This window comes from Lissotriton vulgaris, chromosome 7 (assembly GCF_964263255.1).
Source record: "Lissotriton vulgaris chromosome 7, aLisVul1.2, whole genome shotgun sequence".
In the NCBI taxonomy this organism is placed as follows: Eukaryota; Metazoa; Chordata; class Amphibia; order Caudata; family Salamandridae; genus Lissotriton; species Lissotriton vulgaris.
The window spans coordinates 587,335,428-587,356,315 of record NC_141695.1 but is presented as its reverse complement, the minus strand read 5'-3'; the positions used below and the strand labels follow the sequence as shown (position 1 = coordinate 587,356,315).

The following is a 20,888-nucleotide window of genomic DNA, read 5'->3' as shown; positions in this document are numbered from 1 at the left end:
TTAGTGCCATCTTCTAGTTCAGAGAGAACCTTCTGTTTTTGCAATTCACCCCACCAATTTCACAGATCCCTTCGTAGTAGGACCACAACCAATCCACTTTTGCTAATATGTTTCCAAGGCAGTCCTTGTTTCCTTAATTATTTGCAGGGTCATCTCAGTGGATTAAGTGTGAATTCCCACTATCTTTTCTTCACTGAATCTTCTATTGTCTTCGCTCGAGGGATACTTTGTGTCTGTCAGTTTTCCTCAGATTGTGCAGTTGATTTCCTATTTCCTTCCCCTTTCAGTCATAGGATTTTTGCTCCCATCCTTTTATTGAGAGTACTGGTTTGTCAGCATTACTGACTACTCAATTTACCACATAGACTAAGCTAGAGACAGACCTGGAGCACCGCACTTCGAGTCGGCGGGCATCCACCGCCTACATAAGTCTCTCTGGATGGCTGTTGCAGACTACAGCTGTGCAGTGCACACACCAATCATAGCTCACAAGGCCCATGTTTTAGCCTTCATTTGTGCTGATATCTTGTTTCTTGCTACCTCTCCTCTCCCTGCCCTGTGACATGCATGCTGCCCTCTGCCGTGGGTATCTCCACCCTCCCTGACTGACCCATAGAAAGCTATCTGCAAACCTTACTGCTGGTCTGATTCACAATGTTTGCTGAATAGCTAAGACCCAATTAAGGGCTCCCAACACTCTCTACATAGTGGTAAACCCAGCTAATGCTTATGCTAGTGCTCAAGACCCACTCTAGGATCCATTTATGGCCTGCTACCAGCGCCTTCGTGGCACAGCCGCTCATAAGCTGTATTCTCAAAGCTAAGAGCATGGAAAGAATGGATCATGGCAGATTGGTTTTGGTTGCAGACAAGGCAAGAAAGACCGCGTTGAGTTGTTCTGGGCCCAACCTCGGAAGGGTGATGGCAGGCCAGGGTCTCTTTTGGGTGTCTGCAGAGAATGTCACGCATTTCTCCCACCTCCAGAATCAAACACAAGGCTTTCACCAAGCGAGGGAAGGACTGGCTGGCACTCCTCCCCTAATTTCTGGCTGATGGAAGGACTGCATTCCCACTCTCAGGTTGGACAAAGGTGAGGATATTTAAACTATTGCCGCCATTTGGAACCCTCTGTTCTGGTACTGCATGGGGACACAAATGTCACCCCTCCCACCCAAACAACATGGATAGAGAAGATTCAATGAGCCAGGCACTTAAGTTGTAACACAGCATGCAACTTACACGCCGATTCACTGCAACAACCCAACTGCACGACCCTAGGAACCCTCGTCAAACAATGCGTCTCGACAACCGACCATGGGAAATACCCTGAAATGATCTGAGGAGGGGTCGAATTTTTATAGTGAACTTTTAACTGCAAGGGCATGTATAGATAGGAATTGATATGGCCACATGGTTGCCCTCCGTGAAGTGACTGGGTGAGTAAAGCATAGCCACTGGAAGTGGAAATTCACCCAATGTGTCTGACTAAGGCATGGCTACAGGAAGTGGGCAGTTAACCGGGATGCCTGATTTACTGAACGTGAATGAAGTATGACTTCTGTATGATTGTGACTGTTGAAGCACTGTTAGTAGACGTGAAGTGTCACCCAATGTGCTGACTGACTTAGGCATTGCTGCTGAAAGTGGATGACCACCCTGGCATGCCAACTGAAGGTTAGAGAATGTGCTAAGATTATGACACGTGGCATGCTTTTATAGTTCATGAATGAGTTGAACATGGCTAGCTGACGTGTACCTCAATTGCACTTCCACCTGGAATGCCTGACCTGATTTATTGTTGGATGCTACCTGTATGTATGGTTAGTCAGTGAAGATGGAAGTGCCTGGCAATGAATGATCATTGGGGTAGGGGTGGTGGGGGTGTAAATTCATCTCTTTGAATGTAAAGCACAAAGTAAACCCACAACGGATCTCTTGTAAGTTAAAGCAGCCGAAAAGATCTTGCTAAAATTGACACTACCAGGGCTTTTTATTTATTTGTAGTACATGTTGCCATTGTAGTCGGATTCTACTCTTCCTACTCCATACTCCTTCGATATACTTTATTTAGAAAGAAGTGTGAGAAAGGTGCTTGCGCAGATGGAGAAGCCCTTCTGTGTACATTGACAATGGGTGCTGTAGTCCTAAATATTCTTCATCAGAATCCATTCATACCCTGATCACAGACCTATAATACAACATGATACAAGGGATTAAACAAATGCTGAAACATTACCCAACACAAGGTTTACTTTAGTTTCTCCTGTGCCCGATAACAGACCCCACAGAGACTGGTTTCAAGCAGAGAAAGAGGTTCACCTTTTTTCTGAGAGGTGCTGACCTTTTTAGTCCTTAGTCCCAGTTAGTCTAATCAAGCACCTGTTTAAAAATCAGGCACAAAGCATCAGAGAGCCCTCCAATCTAAAATACGCTTAATGCAAAGCTTGCTAGCAGCACAGCCAATAAAAAGCTATTTCTTTTTCTACTGACCGAGCTTTTACTAGAAAAGGGTGAGCTGCAGCCTAATGCTAACTTAAATTAAATTTGGTTCAGTATGTGTTTGTTTCACCTCCATACAAGTCTATGAAACCTAGTCATACGACAGAGATGTGTTACTTCCTACAAAAATATTTTGTGTAGCTACTTCACGCTCCATTGATGATATGAACCCCAAAAAGCTGGCCCTTGTTGTCCACAAAGTAGATGGTATCTTTGTTATGTTATTAAATTATTTATTGAGCGCACTATCACTGATTAGTTTCTTGGCGCTGTGATCGACAGTGGCATAGGCCATGGTGAGTGGTGGAAAGTTAATTAAAATGCTTGTCTGAATAGCCAGGTCTTCAACGCTTTCGATCATGGCAATACCGGATCTCCAAGGGGAAAGTGTTCCACAGGCTAGGGGCAAGTATTGCAAACCTGCGGCCACCAGCACGTTTGAGTTTGAAAGGGGGGGTCTGAAGGAGGCCTTGATGGAGTGAGGTTGCGCGAAGGTTGCGAGAAGGAACGTATCTGGTGATTAATTGGTTGATGAATTTAGGGCGTTTGCCGTGCAGTGACTTAAAGATCATGCAACCTGCTTTAAAAGCACAGCGTTGCATGACCGAAAGCCAGTGCAGTTTAATGAGAAGGGGAGTAGCTGCATGCCACCTTGGTTGCTTTAGAATCAGCCTTGCAGCATAGTTCTGAACCATCTGGAGACACTTGAGTAGATAGTTGGGAAGACCCAAGTATATGGCATTCGCGTAATCCAGATGGGACAGAACAGTGGCGATCACAACCTGGGTGATTGCTTCCGACGTTAATAATAGTCGGACCTTCCGAATTTTTTTTAGCTGAAAAAAGCATTTGGAAACCACCTGGCCCACTTGTGCTTTTAATGAGAGATCGCTATCCACGATGACTCCAAGCGTTTTGGCCGATGGTGAGGGTGACGGAGCTTGACCCAGATCTGATGGCCAGTAGTGGGGGCCCCAGTACTTAGCGCTGTCCCCAGTCAATACCAATTCGGTTTTACATGGATTTAATTTCAGCTGGTTTTGGTCCATCCAGGATTTAATAAACCTCATGGTTGACTGGAAATGGAGAATGGAGTTTTCAGAGTTATCGATGGTAAAGAGTAGCTGTAAGTCGTCGGCATAATTGAAGACTCTCACCTGTTTGTCTCTGAGGGTTTGAATGAGAGGGAGTATATATATGTTAAAAAGGTGAGGAGACAGGGAGGAGCCCTGTGGGACTCCACATGTGATGGGCTGTTTAACGCCGGTTAGGTCTCCCAGGCGGTCCGCTTGACAGCGTTTCTCCAAGAAGGACCTCAGCCAGCAAGCCGCCGTGTCCCATATGCCGGCCTGTCCGACACGGTCGATCAAAATGTTGTGATCGACCGTGTCGAACACGGCCGACAGGTCTAGGAGCACCAGGGCCTGGGGGGAACGTCTATCGGCACAGTCTCGCAGTGTGTCCAAAACTGTGGTGACCACTGCCTCTGTTGAATGTGCTGGCCAGAATCCAGCCTGGTGGGGGTCAAAACAAGAGGACTCCTCCAGAAAATTAGATAGGCATTTCGCCACGTGTGCCTCCAGGACTTTTGCCAAGTAAGGCAATAAGGAGATGGGCCGGTAGTTCGCTTTACAGGCTGGGTCAGCCCCAGGTTTTTTCAAAAGAGGTATGACCGTGGCTTCTTTAAAGGCAGATGGTACTATGCCCGAGGTGAGGGAGTTGTTTAAAAGTGCAGGGGCCGGGTAGGTGGAAAAACTCTCTTTTAGGATGCGGAGGGGGGGCAAATATCCAATGGGGAACCGGATTTGACTCTTGTCGTAAGTTCCAGGAGCTGGACCTGAGTTATGGGCTGAAAATTTGTAAGGGTGGCAGTACTGGTCTTAATTGCCATACCAGTCGTGATTGGGCTCACAGGTTGAGGAATGCTGGTTTTAATGTCTGCAATTTTGTCACTGAAATAGGTGTTGAGTGAATCACACTGACACTGGGTAGGAATTACCTTGGGGCGGACATTCTCCAAGTTCGTCAATTCATTAAAAATAGAGAAAATATCCTTAGATTTGTTTGAGGAATCTAGGATTCGAGAAGAAAAGTAATCCGCCTTTGCTGCGGAGATGGCATTCATGTATTCCTTTCTAGTCCTGACATATTTAATTTTTAGCTCAGGGTCGTATTCGCGGCGCCAAAGACGTTCTAGATGCCGTAGGGCCAGTTTCCTATTTTTTAAGTCAGAGGAGAACCATCTATTGGCGTCCATACGCCGTGCTAATCAAATTATTTTGTACGGGGCATGAAGATTGCTAGCCGCTTGTAGCCAATCCGTGAGAGTGAATACTGAAGAGTCTATATTGTTGTCCAGGGGGGGGATGGCATTAGCTAGTGACTGTAGGAAAGCAGTTTTGTCTATTGCATTCCAATTTCTAGCTAGCCCCCCGTCGATTGGCGCAGTGGTCCTAGTCGGGGTGATACATACTTTAAATTTAAGAATTAGGTGGTCTGACCAGAGGCATGGCAAGGTTATCGGGGTTGTTACACACGTTGTGTTGGGCCACACATGGTCTAGGATGTGACCTTTGCAATGGGTAGGGGAGAGCACTAGTTGATTAAAATTTAAGTTGGACAGAAGATCGGTCCGTTTGGCCGATTGAGGGCCCTCCGAGGGATCTTTAGTTAAGATCACCTACTAGGAAGATCCTAGTGCCAGATTAGCAACTTGGTCGGTTAGGGCCAAAGGGAACGATGGCATCGCGGTAGGGGGTCTATACAAGAGGACACATGCTATTGTCATATGGGGAGTAGCAATTTTTAACACTAGGTTGTCTGTGTTGACTAACGTCAGACAGGTGAGGGTGGTGACATCCAGGCTAGAGTGGATAATTGCCGCAACTCCTCCTCCCTCTTTCCCCGTGACACGGTCTGCCTGAATGATATAGTAGTTAGGTGGCAGAGCCGCTATTATGTCGGGTGCGGAGGTAGGAGTTAGCCATGTTTCTGCAAGTAAAAGAATGTCTGGTTTCTCCGTGTCTAGCATCAGAAAAATGTCCATCTGGTGCTTGACAAGGGAACGGGTGTTTAGATAGAGAATAGTAAGCGACTGGAGGGGTTGGTCAGGTTGTATCTGGTTATTTGCGAGGGTGGTCAGGTGACAGCCCTGGCCAGGATACCATACTTGCAAAGCCGACTGAGTGTTTCCCTCGATAAATATATATGAGCTTTGTTATTGCACTCCAAAAGGTCGGCCCTGGAGTAGTGGATGGATCGGGCGGTATGGTATGTCCCTGGTCCCGGCTGGTCGCGGACGGGCGCAGACTGGCTTGTCTTTGGCGCGTCGTCGACGCGCCCGCTGCGCTCGTCCGCTGCGCTTCCGGGGGGGGGGGGGGAGGGGAGCGGGGGGTTTCATTTTATGGCCGTAGAGGTGGGAGGGGCCGAGCACTGTGCCGCTCGCCTGCTCCTCACCTAAGATGGTGTCTTACACTCTAACCTCAGCAGCGCCTAATCGGCTGCAATGGGGCGAGCAGAAATAGTGGGCGGGTACCTGTATTGCTGAGACCAACATTAATGACACAATCTACATAGATTCCCTTCTGATCTGCCGAGATTAAGGTAGGTAGGACAGTGACAACCCCTCAGGCTATCCTACAATTCAGGATATGAGTTTTGAGTAATCTGAAGAAACCCAGACTGATTAGGGAAGGCTGGTGCATTAGATATAATGTTGGGAACGTTCTGTTTCAAATGCACCAGCTGTGTGAAGGCAAAGCATGTCCCTTCCTTCTCCCAAGCCCCCTTCAATTGCCTCGCCCAACTCTCCTGACTGCCTTCCCTCTGCTTTTTATTCCTTCCTGTGTAGGGCCCTCTGCAAATTCTTTAACTTAAGCGACCCCCGTTTTGATTTGAGGATCCCAATTACACAAATTTCTAAGTCTGCCATCTGAGGCAGATAGGCAATAGTTGAAATCTAACATTCGGTTACACGTCTCAACCACATCCATAAGTCTGTTTAAATAATCAGGTGGCTCTTGACCCTTATTTTGCTTCATTTTATAGGCAAGGATTCTCAGAGATATTTTTAATAAAACTCATGACACCTCACATATCCACACCACATCAGCTCCGCTGTAATCAGGCGTTGTAGTACAACCGGGGGTATTCGGCCACTCGGTTGGGACCCCAATGATGAGGCATGACACCAACCAGGTTGGTGTGTGAGGGGTCTTTTAAGTACACCTAATGGGTCCCTGTACTTACCACAATAGTGATTGTAATGCATGAATCTAGTGGGTTCATCCACATTGTTTAGTCTAGCATTACATTGGGGACAAGGACGTACCCCGTATTTCTCTTGCTCTCTCCTTGTTTTCCAATAGTACACTCACACCCAAAGATCCCCTTGCTTTCAACAAACCTTCACATATCATCCATAGGGGCTTTTGAAGGAGTTGGTGCAACGATCAAAGAGCCTCTCTCACACATTCATCCTTCAAGAGTCTGGGCTTTGAGTCCTGGCACTCCTACCTATCTTCCCTGTTATCACACTATTTCTAAAGCCCATTTATTCTAAACTATGGGTTTTCACTCTTATGCATATTCTGTTGACTGGACTCCTCCTGCCCAAGCAACTTATTTCCCCTGCCATCTCAAAGGGAGGCAATTTGTGCACCCTTTTTCACAACACATTTACAGCCATAAAAGAATATAGGTAATGCAAAACAAGGAAGTGTACAAATGTACGTTAAACGCAGTTAGACTTTACCTAAATTTTGTGTCAGTCACGCTCACGCTTTTAGTTAATTCTCTTAAGTCCAGTGCCGGACTGTGCTGCACCCTAGTCTTCCTGGAAAAACTTCCTATTATCTCGGGCTCCTGTGGTTGTGTAGGGTGTGCTCTCATATCTTGTGCTTGCAGAAGTACTTTTCTGCCGCCAGTGCACCATTAGTTGAAAGTAAAGTACAACATGTCTGGAAGCCGGCCAGTTTAAAACTCATTTAATGCAAAAATAGCAAGCAGCCCAGCAAACAAAAGTTACCATTTCAGCTGACGAGCTCTCGCTAGCAAAGGGTCATTTGGAACCTAAAATTAATGGAATTTATTACAACATATGCACGTCTTCTCTCAATAGTTTATGGAACCTTGTTTAATAGCTATAAGAGAGCCTCTAAAAAGATTACCATATCACCCCACCCCCTACAGATGGATCTTCAATGGCTCTCCTTGCCAGCCAGCACAATCTTAAAACCAGATGTATCATACATACGTACAAAACGATTTTGACCAGACACTCCACCAACCTGACCGGCAAGCTCACCATCTCTGGTATGCTTGCGACATGCCCTCAGCCAGGACACCATTTAGACTGTAGACAAACGAATGAAAAAGAGAAGAAAAAAAAAACTGGTCTCATGTATGCACTCTTGATCTGGAGCAACATTGATGTATTCATCAGGACGACCCCCAACCCTGCTCCAAGTAAGGAGAGAGTTGAAGACCCACCTATTCAAAGATCACTACATCCTGACCAAGTATCATTCAGTGTATACTCTCTGGGACCAGAATTCCTTTAAATCATGTTTTTACGGTCTCCTTTCCTTTGCCCCTAGATACTGCTGTGCTTCATTTTGGCTGCGTTCAAACCATACAGATGGCACATATATATTTATATACATACATTGACTAATCACTATAAAAACATTTGTCCAACTGCATGAGTGACCATATCCGAATATCTCTCCATAAATCCTAAATTAGCAGGTAGTAGAATTTCAGTGTATTTAATCTTTTCACAAATACAAACCACACATCAAATCCTCTAATGTAGAGCATGTGAAAATGAAGGACGGAGGGTTTGATTATGCCACATGACTTTCCATTTCTCTCTCTGGGGTACATCACTCCTTGGCTTGCGCCCAGCTAGAAAGGCTGCAGTGTTTAACATGCAGGTTTGAAAGAAAAAGTGAAGAACTCGTAGGGCAGAACGGACTTGTCTTTGTAAGAAAGAATAATTAATAAAAACCCTGCACGCAGTAGCTGTGGGGTGGGGTGGGCAGTATTTGAATTGACTGATATTTTTATTTTTATGAAACAATGTTTGTGCTATTTTATGTTACCTGTCATTTGTACCATTAATGTAATCTTACAAGGCGTATTGCCGTTGGATTGGCTGCCGTTTTCAATTGGTTGGAGATTTTTGGTTGAGCAATAGATAGCCTGTAATGGAGGAATGAGTGTGTTGCGAGTGGAAGTCGCCTCACACATTCCCCAGGTGTCTCTCATAGCATACCAGTCACAGATTCCCTATTTTGTAGCATTCTCTTGGAAAGGCTTTGGCAATTAGTTGGTTAGAGATCGGTGAGCTCAGCCAAATCTGTAGGCTTTGCTGCAGCCCCAAGTGACAAAATACAGTCCTTAGATTGTCCCTATAATGATGTGCCAACAGAATGCCTGCATTTTTTATTAATGGATAACTGAAATCTACAAAGGCTGGTGGTTCCCAAGGCCCGATATAATCAGAAATAAGGCTTCAGTGGCTTCAGTGGATGCATGTGTTGTGCCTGACCTGTCATTAGTATCAGGTGGACCAAGCCAAGAAGGTGGTAGACCCTGTTAAACCTCAGCAGTGTGTTCTGCTGCAATAATCCACAGTCTGTCTGGATGACATGTTTACTCACAGAGCCTTACTGGTCCAAAAGGCCTAGAGGAGCTCTGAGTTTGAATGTGTTAGTAGGACAGCAGTTCTGCACATTGCGCTATATGGCCTAGAACACATAGATAGTTGATATTGACCAAACAGAGAGAGCTGCAGCATTGTAGACCCACCTTTTGCTTCTGCTCTGTGTCCCGTATACACACTGTTAAGGATTTGACATTCTTTGCAATCTATTATCAGTGTTAGAACTGTAAATGTCTCTATGCACAGCTATTGTAGAACAAGAACTGTTGGCAGAGCTAACTTTTTGGAATGTGTGACATTCATCAGGGATGTTAAGGTGCTGCTTTGTGACTGAGAAAGTGGTCTTTTGGAGGGTGGTGTATGGGTGGGTGTGATTCTACATTGGGAATTTTCCTATTCGCTGTCTGCATTGGCCACCTATCCTTTACTGGTCATCCGTGTCCACCGTTACTCTCCTGGCTCATCATATGTCAGAGCAGCAGCAAGGCGTGTTCGATCATGAAGTGTTGACCCAGTACTTTTGGGGATCTGTGACTTCGTCTGCTAACTTCTGAGCACAGCTCTCTTTTCTGTGAGGAAGACTCCACTTTGTGACTGTGGGATAGCATGTTTTGGGGCCTGAGGTGCCCCAGTGGCTGTGCTTCTAAATCGTTCATATTCCCCGCCACCACCTTAATAGGCCCTGCCATCTTCTAACCGCCCCAGCTCAACAATTATTTAAATGCTGCATTAGAAAGTTTTTCTGTGGTTCACACTCAAACTCTTTACCAATAATGTATTTACAAATGTCTACATTGCACACATGTATAATGTTATAGAAGCAAAACCCATTGTCTTGTTCGACGCATCGGTTTCCTAGCTTGAATCACTGTCAGACTCCGAGAGATTGTCCTTGCTTGGTCTTATTTCCCAAGTTGTGTTTTTTTCTTTCTGCAGGCCTGTGCTGAGCAACATGGCCAAAGCTTTGGATGCCTTCAGTAAGTACACACTGATTTATCTTTTGTTTCTGTTGCCTCAAGCTACCTTAATTTCTTTCTCTCGGCCAGGCTGAGATTCCTCTCAAAGGGATTGGTTCTCTCCTCTTTTCTATCCCCTACTCACTCACTTTTTTGCTGTTTCCCCACTCTTGCCGATGCCTTGTCTTCACTGCCATCCTCTTCCTGCCCACCAAACAACCCGGTTTGACTCCCTAAAATGCACTATTACTCCACTAACGTTTAAGTACAAGTGTTTTGGGGAGGATGGTTTTATTTACCATGCTCTTTCCTCATTCCCTCTCCCCTGACTTCTCTGTTACCTCTCTACTGATCCTTCCTTATCTGTCCTTCTGCGGCTCCAGCCAACACTTTTATTTGGCTTCAGGGCTAAATTAAGTCATGTAAACGTAACATAAACATAGATTTCTCAGAACACCTTATCTTTGTGATATAGGGCACTATAACTCACCTCAGCTTTCTGTTTACTCCCATTACAGAGAGGTCTGTGAAACTGTTCATCACAAAAGAGATGCTACTACTGAGTGTATCCATTGCCTACACAGGTAAGTGCTCTGCTGAAACAGTTTGGTGAAAACTTTAACAAAACCTTACTACCACGAGAATATAATTAAAAAGTGTTTTGGTAAAGGTGTGTGGTGGGGACTCTTGGTCGAATAGCAGAGCCTTCTTCGGGGCAGAATTTCAATAGCAGTCCTGGCTCTGCAAAAGTGGTTGCAAGTCTTGGCTAAGATGCATTTGCAGACCTTTTGTGTTCCGGGTGCTCTGCTTAGTTGCTAGCTTTCGACCCAGAATGAAACTAATATGTTCCTCAATTGCTTTAAGAGGCGTGAAACTCACAAAGATTCCAGAATTGAAAAAGGAAATCTCTTTAGTTGATGCACCTTGCACAGCAGTTGCCTCTCTTCCTGCAAGTTAACCAGCAACACCTCTGTTATGTCCCTTAGGCCTGGAGCTGACTTTCTACTCTGGTGTGTACGGCACCTGCATCGGTGCCACAAACAGATTTGGGGTTGATGAAAAGAGCCTCATCGGCCTCTCCGGCATCTTCATTGGCATTGGAGAAATATTAGGTTTGTTCTTATTTTTGCTAAATTTATATTGTTGTGATCATTTCACTTCTTTGAAGCCCACATTATCAATCTAAACCTGTAGAATGCATGACTGAGCTAGACTGCTGGATATGCATGTATTAAAATATGGGCAACTGTCTTTTCTTGACTTGGTATGTTGATAAGGGGTTTTGTTACATGTATGCATATATTCCCCACCCATTATAAATTACATTTCTGAGATTATATCTTTCTTGTCTACTATCCTTTATGAAAAATCTACACAATATATGATTGTGTTTCCTTTATGTAAAGGTTGCTGTGAGAAGTTGTGACGTAAGCAATATTTTGGTGAACTGCTTTTCTCATCACCAGGTGGCGGGATCTTTGGGCTCCTGATGGGAAAGAGTACACGTTTTGGCCGCAACCCGGTTGTGCTGCTGGGCCTGATTGTGCACTTCCTGGCCTTCTATCTTATATTCTTTAATGTCCCCAATGATGCACCAATATCGTCAAGCGCTGGTACTGAGAGCAGAGCTTACATGGAACCCAGGTAGGGAGTTTGTTGTGGTCTGTGTTCGTGTATTATGAGGCGTGGTCTGTTTCTTCTTCCTGAAGAAGAATTCATTTGTCATTGCTTCATGTAGCTTCTAAGAATATACTTGTCTTAGAAATATTCCTGTGTGGCCATTTCTTTCCACGTCCCCCGCATACAGGAGGTGCATACTTAGACCTGCTTTGGGTTCTAGTGAGTATTTCAGCCCCCACAATTGAGCACATGTTGAGGAGAGTACTTTCAGTCAAGAGCAATACCTGTAGGTCCTAATATTTTGTATATTTTAAATGCCGGGCAATAGAGATGCATGTTGCTCCCTACACTGTATTACAGACCGGGCCCTCAACATAAGAAGTACATCTTGCTCTGACCTACATATGTTGATACGAATCAGTGCCCCAAGGTCCTTCAGATGTACATATGTGACAGCCAGGGGTCAGTGGAGAGCAGCATTTCTGCTCTCTTGCTAGCCAAATACCAACCCTTACTTTTCAGGATCATCAGAGGTACATCGAAAGGGAGCCATTAGATTTGATGGCTTGTTTGAAATAATTTTCTGATGTCAAAATGAGAATTCACGATTTTGTGGCATGCTGACACATTTTATACATAATACAAAAACAACAAACGTGAGTTGGAAAATTGGCCACTAATTCCAGACTTCTTTTTTTACTTCATTTCAACTTAGATAGTGTTTGACTGAACGCCATGGCCTGTGATAAAATAAAAACGAAGACTAACAGGTTAAAAGATGTAACTTTTGTATCCTTGTAAAGGGTACCAAGGGCACTGTGGCCAGGAAAGGCCTCTAAGGGCTGAAGCACTTATTGTGCAACCCTTGGAGACCCTGTACCTTTACACACGTACACACTGTCTTTGCAGGCTGTGTGTTTTGGTGCAGAACAAAATGAAAAGTCGACATGGCACACATCCCTGTGTGCCATGCGTACAACCCACTGCCCTGACATAGATCAGTCACCCCTCTAGCTGGGTGCACTATACCAGTGAGGAGGGTACAGGTGCATGTGCTCTGTACCCTTACAGTGTCTAAGTCCATTCTTAGACATTGTAAGTGCAGTGCTGCTATTAAGAGTATATGGTGCTGGGAGTTTGTCATTACAAACTCCACAGTACCATAATGGCGGCACTGAAAACTGAGAAGTTTGGTATCAAACTTTTAAGTACATTAAACCCACATTGATGCTGGTGTGGAATTTAATGAAAAATGCTCTCAGATGGCATCGACCAGCCTGCTACCAAAAGACCGGTTTGGCATCGACCAGCCTGCTATCACAAGACCGGCTTCTGGCCCCCTGGGGTGGGAGCCTTCGCTCCCTGAGCCCAGAAGCAAAGCCTTTCCTGGGCGGAAGTGTTCACACCTCCGCCAGGCCAGGAACAGCCATCTGTGGCAGAGGAGCTTCAAAGGCTTTACTGCCTTCGTAATGCAACCCCCAGCCTCTCCTGCTATCGAGACCAGGCCTCCTTCCGGTCTCCCCTCCTTTTCAGCAGGAAGACAGACGGGAATATTTAGCCAGCCCAGAAGGTGTGCCCACATCTGCCAACACCACCCCTCAGGTGAAGTAGGCGAGGTGAAGCCCAGTCTTCAGAGCCCGCCATCTTGCAGATGGCAGGCACTCTCCAATCAGGATTAGGGATTGTGCTCACTCCCCCAAGTCGGATGAGCACATCAAGGGTGTAGTCATCCTAAGGTCAGTAGCCCATTGGCTACTGACCCCGAGACCCCTAAAATGCCCCTAAATATAATATTTATGGGGCAGCCCTGAAATAAGAAAGCAGACAAGAAACCAGAAGAAGAAAAGAAGAAGGACCGAACCACCGTGCCGAAGCTAACAAGAGCAGGACACCTACAGACTTAGCCCTAGCCCTACCGGCCTGTTCCCACCTCGGACCTGCAGAAGCGAAACTCCAGTGTGTCCTGCCGCCAGCAACCTCAAAAACCCAGAGGCCTTACAAACCAAAGACTTTTTCTCCCGTGAACACCGGATTTGTTCACCAAACAGACTCCAGCTCCGGCAGGATCTGCAGGTCTGCACCACTCTTCACCCGATGCCCTCGGCCCGAGTTAGAGTGGCCCAACACCACAAGGAGGTCGCCCCGGCAATCCTGAACTGAGCTCCTGTGACCCCTGACCTGCCTCAAGACGCCAGCCGAAGCCTGCAGCCTAAATACGGAAGGTCCCCCGTACCGTGACCAGGAGCTGGTAAGAAGATCTGACCCTAAAAATCATCCCTGCACCCGACGCCCCACGGCCTTGGGTGGCCCAACTGTCAGTGCCTAGCCAACCCCCAACATCCCAGCTTACCTCTCCTAGTGGTGGTCGCACCCCGAAGACCTTTGAGAAACCCCATTGAAAGCTACAGGGCACCTGAAACCAAAACTGCACTCTGTACTCGTCTTCCTCAGTGCCGCTGAAGGTGCACCTTTTGTGCTGGCTTGAACTCCCATTTGCCCTGAGCTTAAGTCCAGAAGCTTTGCTCCCACAACCCTGTGACCTGCTCGTCAGCAGCTGCCATCCGGAGGCCACCTATCCCCCGTTGGATAACATTGGGCCCCGGCACTCTGCACCCGGCCGCCCTAGTGCCGCTGAGTGTGTAACAAGAGTGCAACCTTGACCCGTGGAGATCCCCGAGTCTAACCCCAGAAACTCAACTCCCAAACCGAATACTTACTTTGAACCGATAACCCTATGTTCGAGTCATATGGGCTGCAGATCACACACTAGTGCAGAGACCGCCATCTGGTGGAGGGCCTGGATGATTACACTTTGTTGTTGTCTTGGAAGAGCCTTTGTTTGGTAGGTGACTCCTCCTGTAGAGCGTAGTGCGCATGGGTATCGACTTCAGATTGTTTTTTTCCGCCATCGGGCTCGGATTTGTTTATTGTTCGGTCCTGTTACCGATCTCCTTTTGACTTCCAGTCCTACATCATACCATCTGTATCATCTTCGATCGTGATTCCGGTTACCCGCGTTGAAGAAAGGCTTGTGCTTCTCGATTCCAGAGTTCGTTGGGGCCGTCGGGCCCAACTGCGCCATTGGGCCTTTGGCTCATGGAAAGAACACCACTCAAGAAGTGCCCTCAGTGTGGACACAAATTTCCCCACACTGATCTACATGAGGTGTGCTTGTCCCCAGAGCATGAGAGTCGAGCTTGCCAGGCCTGCGCTTCATTCCGGTCCAAGAAAACAGTCAGAGAACGTCGAGCTAGAAGAGTCATGGCGCAGTCCTCTTCATCTACACCAGTTCTCATCATAGACGAGGCTCCAATTGATCTAGAGAACAACAGCAGGACAACATCGTTTCAGAAGCAGAGAATTCAGCTTCCGGAGCCGAAGGACAATCAGAAGACAATGCTCTTCTTCCAGCTGGTCAACGGGTCATGAGTACATGCGTCGACCCTGTTCACAACCCCATACAGGGACAGGTTTCGGCTCCACCTCCGGGTCCAGGTGCACACTGACCAAAAACCTCCGACGCCCAACCTTCCGGCTCAGCAACGAAGAATCCTAAAAAGCCTCTAGGTGTCTCGGGCTCGAGTCAGTCTGTCGGTCCCGACAAGCAAAAGGTCCTCATTCCGAAACTAACCCAGGTACTGAAACAACCTTCGGTACCGAAACCGGTCTAGCCGAAAACAAGCTCCGCACCGAAAACAGTTCCCAAGCCTATTGAACCGAAGACAACTCCGGGACCGAAACAAGTAGACCCAAAGTCCACTTCCCACCGAAACACAATGCGGCACCAGAAACTGTCGACCCGAAACGTTCTTCGGAATAGATAATTCTGGATCCGAAAACATCCGATCCGAATAAAAGGCACAACACCAAGAAAGATTCTGACCACAAGTCTTCGGAACCAAAACCAAGATCTACTCCAAAGACTGTAGTAGACACTGCAAAACCTTCTAAGCAATTCAGCCCCAAGCAAGACAAGTTGGTGCCGGAAAAGGATAGTTCCACAGAAGAGCTTTTCCGCCCAGATCCAAAACAAGACTCTTCGTATTCATCCAAAAACTGGACATATAATTACAGTGCCTGAAAAGAGGAAGCTGGACCCTCCCAAAACACCTCCAGTTCCTCTCAAAAAACATGCTCAAACGTCCACCATAAGAATTCCTTCACCACTGCCAGAGCTAGCACTGGACGTTTCCCCTGCACACTCCCCATTCACCACGCACAGCCCTGCACCAAAGGATGATGAGGATAATTATTCAGAAGGGGTAGAAAATGAGCAACTTGTAGATGACACAGATGACCCAGACAATATTCCTGGCCCATCAGATGATCCCTGGGAAGATTATAACTCACCAGATGCCCCAGATCTGCCACAAGATGACGCATACCCTTCTAGGCCATCTCCTTCAGATGATACTATAGGGTTTATGCAACTCATTCATAGGGCCGCCGCCTTTCATGGGGTAGATTTACACACTGATCCAGTAGAGGAAGACTTCCTTATGGATACATTACTATCATCACATAAAACCACAACCACATTACCAATACTTAAAGGAGTGGTAAAACACGCACCGGAGGTATTCAAAGACCCCTACAGAGCCAGGGTAATTAACCCCAGACTAGAAAAGAAGTATAAAGCAGCTCCAACTGACCCAGCATACATCACAGGCCAGTTGCCACTAGGAGCATTAGTAGTCTCAAACGCTAGTAAAAGAGCTAACTCTCAAACAGGGGATTCTCCACCCCCTGATAAGGAGTCCAAGCTTTTAGATGCTTCAGGAAAACGCACCATCTCACAAGCAGCCAATGTCTGGAGAATTGCTAACACTCAAGCCCTGTTAGCAAGATATGATCGAGCTCATTATGATGAGCTAGAAACACTTATGCAACATTTGCCAGATAAATATAAAGCCAGAACTTCTGATTTAATACAAGAAGGCAAGGTCATTACCAATACCTCAATTCGTTGTGCTTTAGATACTGACACAGCCTTTAGAGCAATAAATACAGGCGTACTGTTCGTGGACATGCCTGGTTGCGCATCTCTGGGTTCAAACCAGAGGTACAGCCCAGTACTAACCTTTTGACCAGCAACATCTTTTTGGTCCTACAGTTGATAATGCACTAAAGAAAATGAAAAAAGATACGTACACAGCTAAATCCATGGGGGCTTTACAAACTCAGACTCCCCAAGCGTCCTTTCGTCGCTCCTCTTACAGGGCGCCTCCAAAGGTTTTCAAACAGACAGCGCCTCCTCTTCTTACAAGAGACCCACCTAATCCTCGCCTAATAGAGGTTATTACAGAGGAGGCTATAGAGGTAGCAGTACTAAAGGTAGAGGCAGAGGTAACAGCAACTGCAATGCCTCCACTCCTAAACAGTGACTTCCTTCCCTCAGACCATTCCACTCCTGTCGGGGGGAGATTACAACAGTTCCTACCTGTCTGGAACTCCATCACCACGGACAGGTGGGTGAGACAAATAGTTCAGTCCGGTTATTGCTTGGAGCGTGAGACAAATAGTTCATTCAGGTTATTGCTTGGAGCTTACTTCCTCTCCTCCAACAATACCACACAGACAGCGTCCCATGTCACAGGAGCATCTCACCTCCCAAAACAAGAGGTTGCATCTCTACTGCAAAAGAATGCAATAGAAGCAGTCCCAGTACACAATCAAAACACAGGAGTTTACTCCCTATACTTTCTTATACTCAAAAAGGACGGCTCCCTCAGACTAGACCTGAGACCCCTAAATCTTTACATACAGTCTGACCACTTCCATATGGTCACATTACAACAGGTCCTGCCTCTGTTAAAACAAGGCGACTTCCTTTCCACCCTAGATCTTAAGGACGCCTACTTCCACATTCCCATCCACCAAGCTCACAGAAAGTACCTTCGGTTTGTACTAGACGGTCAGCATTACCAGTTCAAAGTACTCCCCTTCGGAGTAACTACAGCACCTCGAGTTTTCACAAGGTGTCTAGCAGTAGTAGCAGCACACTTGAGAAGGGACAACATTCATGTCTTCCCATACCTGGAGGACTGACTAATAAAATCCAAGTCATACCACCAGTGCGTGCAGCACACGCATCAGACCATCTGCCTGCTACACAAGCTAGCCTTCACAATAAATCAAAAGAAGTCACATCTCCAACCATCCCTGTCTCAACAGTATATGGGTGCCACAATAGACACCTCCAAAGCAATTTAATCCCCCAATCCAGCAAGGAAGCAAAGTATGCAAGCTCTTCTACAAAAATTCCAAACACAACACTCACTGCCAGCTCGAGTGTTCATGCAATTAATTGGAATGATGGCATCTTGCATCTTCATAGTGCCACACACAAGACTCAAAATGTGCCCCCTGCAAGAGTGCTTAGCAAGCCGATGAAACCAGGCTCAACAACAAATAACAGATCTGGTGGTGGTGGACGACCGGACACATCGCTCTCTGCAGTGGTGGAACACCAAAAACCTTTCCAAGGGCCTCATAGAGCCAGTTCCACAGGCGGTGCTAACCACAGAGGATTCTCTCACAGGCTGAGGAGTGAATTTGAAAGAGCACACAGTACAGGGCACATAGACACCGCAACAAAAGCTACTCAACATAAACTATCTGAAATTGCTAGGCATTTTCTAGCTCTAAAATCGGCGAGGCTGTATTAGTCCGTACTGACAATATGACAGCCATGTATTACATCCAAAAACAGGGAGGAACACACTCCTTAAAGCTCTCCCGGCTTTTTATTGCTATTACCTCACTCAGAAGAGCAAGTGAGATCCAGGAATTAACAATTCAAGAACCATTCTTACAACTCCATCACAACAAAGTAGTTCCTAAAACAAACCCGAAATTCCTTCCAAAAGTCATTATACCGTTCCACCTCAGTTAAACAATTGAGTTGCCAGTATTCTTCTCTCAACCACAGACAGTTGCTGAAAGAGCTTCCAAACATTAGATGTTAAAAGAGCGCTCCTCTGCTATATTGATAGGACAAAACCATTTTGTAAAATAAAAAACAATTGTTTGTGTCCTTTTCTCCTCCACATAAAGGTAATCCCATTTCGAATGCTGGGATTTCAAGGTGGATTGTTAAATGCATTCAAATTTGTTACCAAAAAGCAGAATGCACTCTATCCATTCCCCCTAGGGCTCATTCCACCTGTAAACTAGGGGCATCTATGGCATTTCTAGGAAATATTCCCTTGAATCAGAGGTCTTCAAACTTTATGATGCCGAGACCCCCCTGTCAAACATTTTCAGGCATAAGGACCCCTTCCTGATCAAAATGTCTAGAACTTGGTACTCACCATCATCGGCTACCAAAAGCGCCCCCAATTCCCACGACAAATCAATTTACGGTGGAGAAATAGAATTAAACAGTGTTTAGCAAAACTAAAGGTTTGTGGGTGACTGTGATTTGTGGTCTTTTGGGTTTTGTTATTTGTTTCGGTTTTTGGTAACCATCTTGCCCAAGTGAACAATAAATTCTGAAGGCCACGAGAAAATGCCAAGAGGCTAGCTGCCTGGGTGTCCAGTCACCTAGGCTATAATTATGTTCACGTGGTATAAGTACAGCCATGGGGTATGCCCTTGTGATTTGTGTGTTTGGGCTATACTCATAGGTCACCTTGAAGCAGACTACCTATGCTCAAGGTGCATCTCTTGGCCCTAGCAGGTGACCTATGACCTCTTTCACATCAGTGCCCCTAGAAGTGCCCTTCTTTGGGGGCCATACATTCAGTACAGTGGGAGGCTTAGTGTCTGGAAGGAGAATGACATCCATTGTGAACATGTGTGCCCATGCACTTGGTGCAGGACAACATGTTGCATTGTCAGACTGGCTCAACTGAGCCTTCGTCTTCGGAAGGCCTTCACAGGGTGAGGGTCAGAGGAGAGGCTGTGAAAGGTAGCAAAATAAACTCGTCTAGAGATGTAAATCAAAAGACACCCATTTCATTTTTGTGGGTGATGTTCATTGTACCCAGAGGCACCTAACAACCACAGGTAATCTAACAGAGAGGTAAACTAGATTATTCAAGATCACACAGGCTGTCGGCGAGGAGCTGGGTAGCCTCCAAATCAGCACAGTGATTCTGTGAGAGCCTGACCTTGACATGAGACAGACAGCTGTTTACTGCACACCATTGTTTCCTCCTTCTCCCCTCCCGGTACCTGGTTGATTAATGGTAGCATGTGTTCAATATGAGCTGAAGACTCACAAAGCATTCACTTCTGCAGTGTCAACGATATCTTGTTGAAAACTGTCTTACAGCCACACAGAATGGAAGGTGTAGACAGTCTTCACCCTGTATTCTTTCCAGCAAGACTGCTCATCCCTGTCTGGTAAAGCTGATATGAACTGGTTCGCAATTCCATGCATTAATTCACCTTGGTAAAAAGAAATGCAAACATTGTTAAAATAGCTCAATTTGAAATACCATGCCCAAGCCTTTGCAGAGTTCTACACATGAACAAATGACCAGCACTTTTCTTTGGAAATGGTGGCAACCGTAGTTGAACAAAGGCATCATATTAAACTGCTGCTACAAGAATGAAAATGGAAAGCAAACTGAAAATAAACATTTGAAAGTCATAAAAATTAACTGGATCCTTTAGCCCAACCCTGGAGTTTGTATTGAAGTACATTTCAGCTTCCAGGCCACATGTGAGACCTAGATGTTTGATCTACAAAAATCAATTTAAAAAAAGTTATATATTTGAGTGCTTGTTAAAATTTCCTGTGAGGAGGCCGGTAGGGAGATTCAGCAAGTAAATGTGATTTATCCTAATCTGCTCCAAATTAAGACGATTTAGTGGGCAACACAATAGTACCATCATAACCCACACCGCTCCATTGTGGTGCTGCTTATTTGAGCAAATACTGCACAACCGAATGTGTTTAATAATATTGGAATTGTGTAGGCTTTACCATGTAATATTTTGATGCTGTAAAAATATTTGGCTTTGTGAATTATTGAAAACAACTATTCTCCGTTCAGACAAATAACATGAGCATTGACACTTTCATTTAAACATGCTGCCTGAATCTTTCTCTGCAGTGATATTTAAACAAACGTAAAAGCAATGATGTTTCAGACATCAACTTTGTCATCTTCAGTAGTCCATCCACTGCACTTATG

The 20,888-nt window shown here is 45.7% G+C and overlaps 1 protein-coding gene across 1 annotated transcript in view; it reads left to right on the top strand.

Annotated features, from left to right (window-relative positions):
* The window catches only part of MFSD11 (major facilitator superfamily domain containing 11), a 268,198-nt gene that overhangs the window by 186,510 nt on the left and 60,800 nt on the right, over positions 1-20,888 (top strand). Inside the window, exons 9-12 of the mRNA XM_086930674.1 lie at positions 10,103-10,143; positions 10,641-10,706; positions 11,109-11,234; positions 11,589-11,766. Of these exons, the coding sequence (XP_086786800.1) occupies positions 10,103-10,143; positions 10,641-10,706; positions 11,109-11,234; positions 11,589-11,766 (411 nt within the window). The remainder of the gene's footprint in view (positions 1-10,102; positions 10,144-10,640; positions 10,707-11,108; positions 11,235-11,588; positions 11,767-20,888) is intronic.